Source organism: Pygoscelis adeliae, unplaced genomic scaffold (genome assembly GCF_000699105.1).
Source record: "Pygoscelis adeliae isolate BGI_AS28 unplaced genomic scaffold, ASM69910v1 Scaffold320, whole genome shotgun sequence".
Lineage (NCBI taxonomy): Eukaryota > Metazoa > Chordata > Aves > Sphenisciformes > Spheniscidae > Pygoscelis > Pygoscelis adeliae.
In genome coordinates this window covers 1,184,597-1,185,915 of record NW_008823967.1, presented here as the reverse complement: position 1 = coordinate 1,185,915, position 1,319 = coordinate 1,184,597, and the positions used below count along the sequence as shown (strand labels likewise).

The following is a 1,319-nucleotide window of genomic DNA, read 5'->3' as shown; positions in this document are numbered from 1 at the left end:
GCTGCCGCTGCCGCTCGGGAGGAAGCGAGGGCAGCTCCCGAGGCTCCCTCCGCAGCAGGCACCGCTCGCTCCAACTGCAGAAGGGTTTCAGATGTCCCACCGCTGCTTGACCCCCTGCAAATAAGGGTTGACGACCAGAGGCACATCCCACCTCTGACTTGTAATCGCTGACATTTAGGCTACAGCTTCCAACCTGTTTACAACCAAAGGGGGAGGGAAAGGAAGGGAAGGGGGGGGAGACAAGTTGGGATTTCCCACCCCCCCTACCCCCCCTTTCTTTCTCTCTCTCTCTCTCTGGACTTTTTTTTTTAATACTGTTCTGGAGAATTCAAAGCAAAACAAAGAAACTGCCTCCTCTGGGGTTGTCAGTGAGAAAGGACGAGTTGTGCAACTGGTTTGGGATTTGCAAAAAGGCAAGGGGGTGGGGATCAGAAGAAGGTGCAAAGCCACAAAGTGTGTGTGCGTGCGTGTGTGTGTAAAGGGGTATGTGTGAAAAATCCCTTCCAGCACCCCTTTCCGCTGGTTATTATTTATTTTTGTTGTTGTTGTTGTTGTTGTTCACTTTGCTGTCATCTATTTTTCAGACCTTTCTGCATCTAAGATGGTGAAGAAAGGAGTGAGGAAGAGAACAAAATAACTACTGGGAAGTCTCAAACCAGGTTGGGGAGTGTGTGTGTATGTGGGGGGGTGGGGTGGGGAAGAGGATTAACCACAGCAACCCCCCCAAAAAAAACTACAGCTCTTTTTTCTGAGGGAGGACTCGAAGGATTAAAAGGCAGCAACTTCTGAGGCGATTTGTCCCCTGAGTTATGGATGTTGGTGCACTTACTTCAGGCCAGATCAGAGCTCAGAGGGATCTAACCAGAAGCAGCAACCACCGGCTCTCCACTTGCCTTTTACCAGGTTTTACCCTTCCAGTATGTTTCATTTGATAAGACATTTTCCAGCGCCCAGAGTTTCAGTACAATGTGCAAATGGATACTGACAAATGGTGCCTCAGCCTTTTCCCACCTGCCTTGTTGCTGCTTGCTGCTGCTCTTCTTGGTGTCTTCTGTGCCTGTCACCTGCCATGACCTCGGCCAGGACATGCTGTCCCCGGAGGCCACCAACTCTTCTTCTTCATCATCCTCCTCCTTCCCCTCGTCCTTCTCCTCTCCTTCCAGTGCGGGGAGACACGTGCGGAGCTACAATCACCTCCAAGGAGACGTGCGCAAGAGGAAGCTCTACTCTTACAACAAGTACTTTCTCAAGATCGAGAAGAACGGCAAGGTCAGCGGCACCAAGAAGGAGAACTGCCCCTTCAGTAAGTACGGTTCTGC

At 51.0% G+C, this 1,319-nt stretch overlaps 1 protein-coding gene across 1 annotated transcript in view; it reads left to right on the top strand.

Moving 5' to 3' along the window:
* The first annotated feature begins 727 nt into the window (after positions 1 to 727).
* FGF10 (fibroblast growth factor 10) overlaps positions 728 to 1,319 on the top strand; it is a 62,265-nt gene continuing 61,673 nt past the window's right edge. Inside the window, exon 1 of the mRNA XM_009324552.1 lies at positions 728 to 1,303. Coding sequence (XP_009322827.1) covers positions 967 to 1,303 — 337 coding nt within the window. The 5' untranslated portion in view covers positions 728 to 966. The remainder of the gene's footprint in view (positions 1,304 to 1,319) is intronic.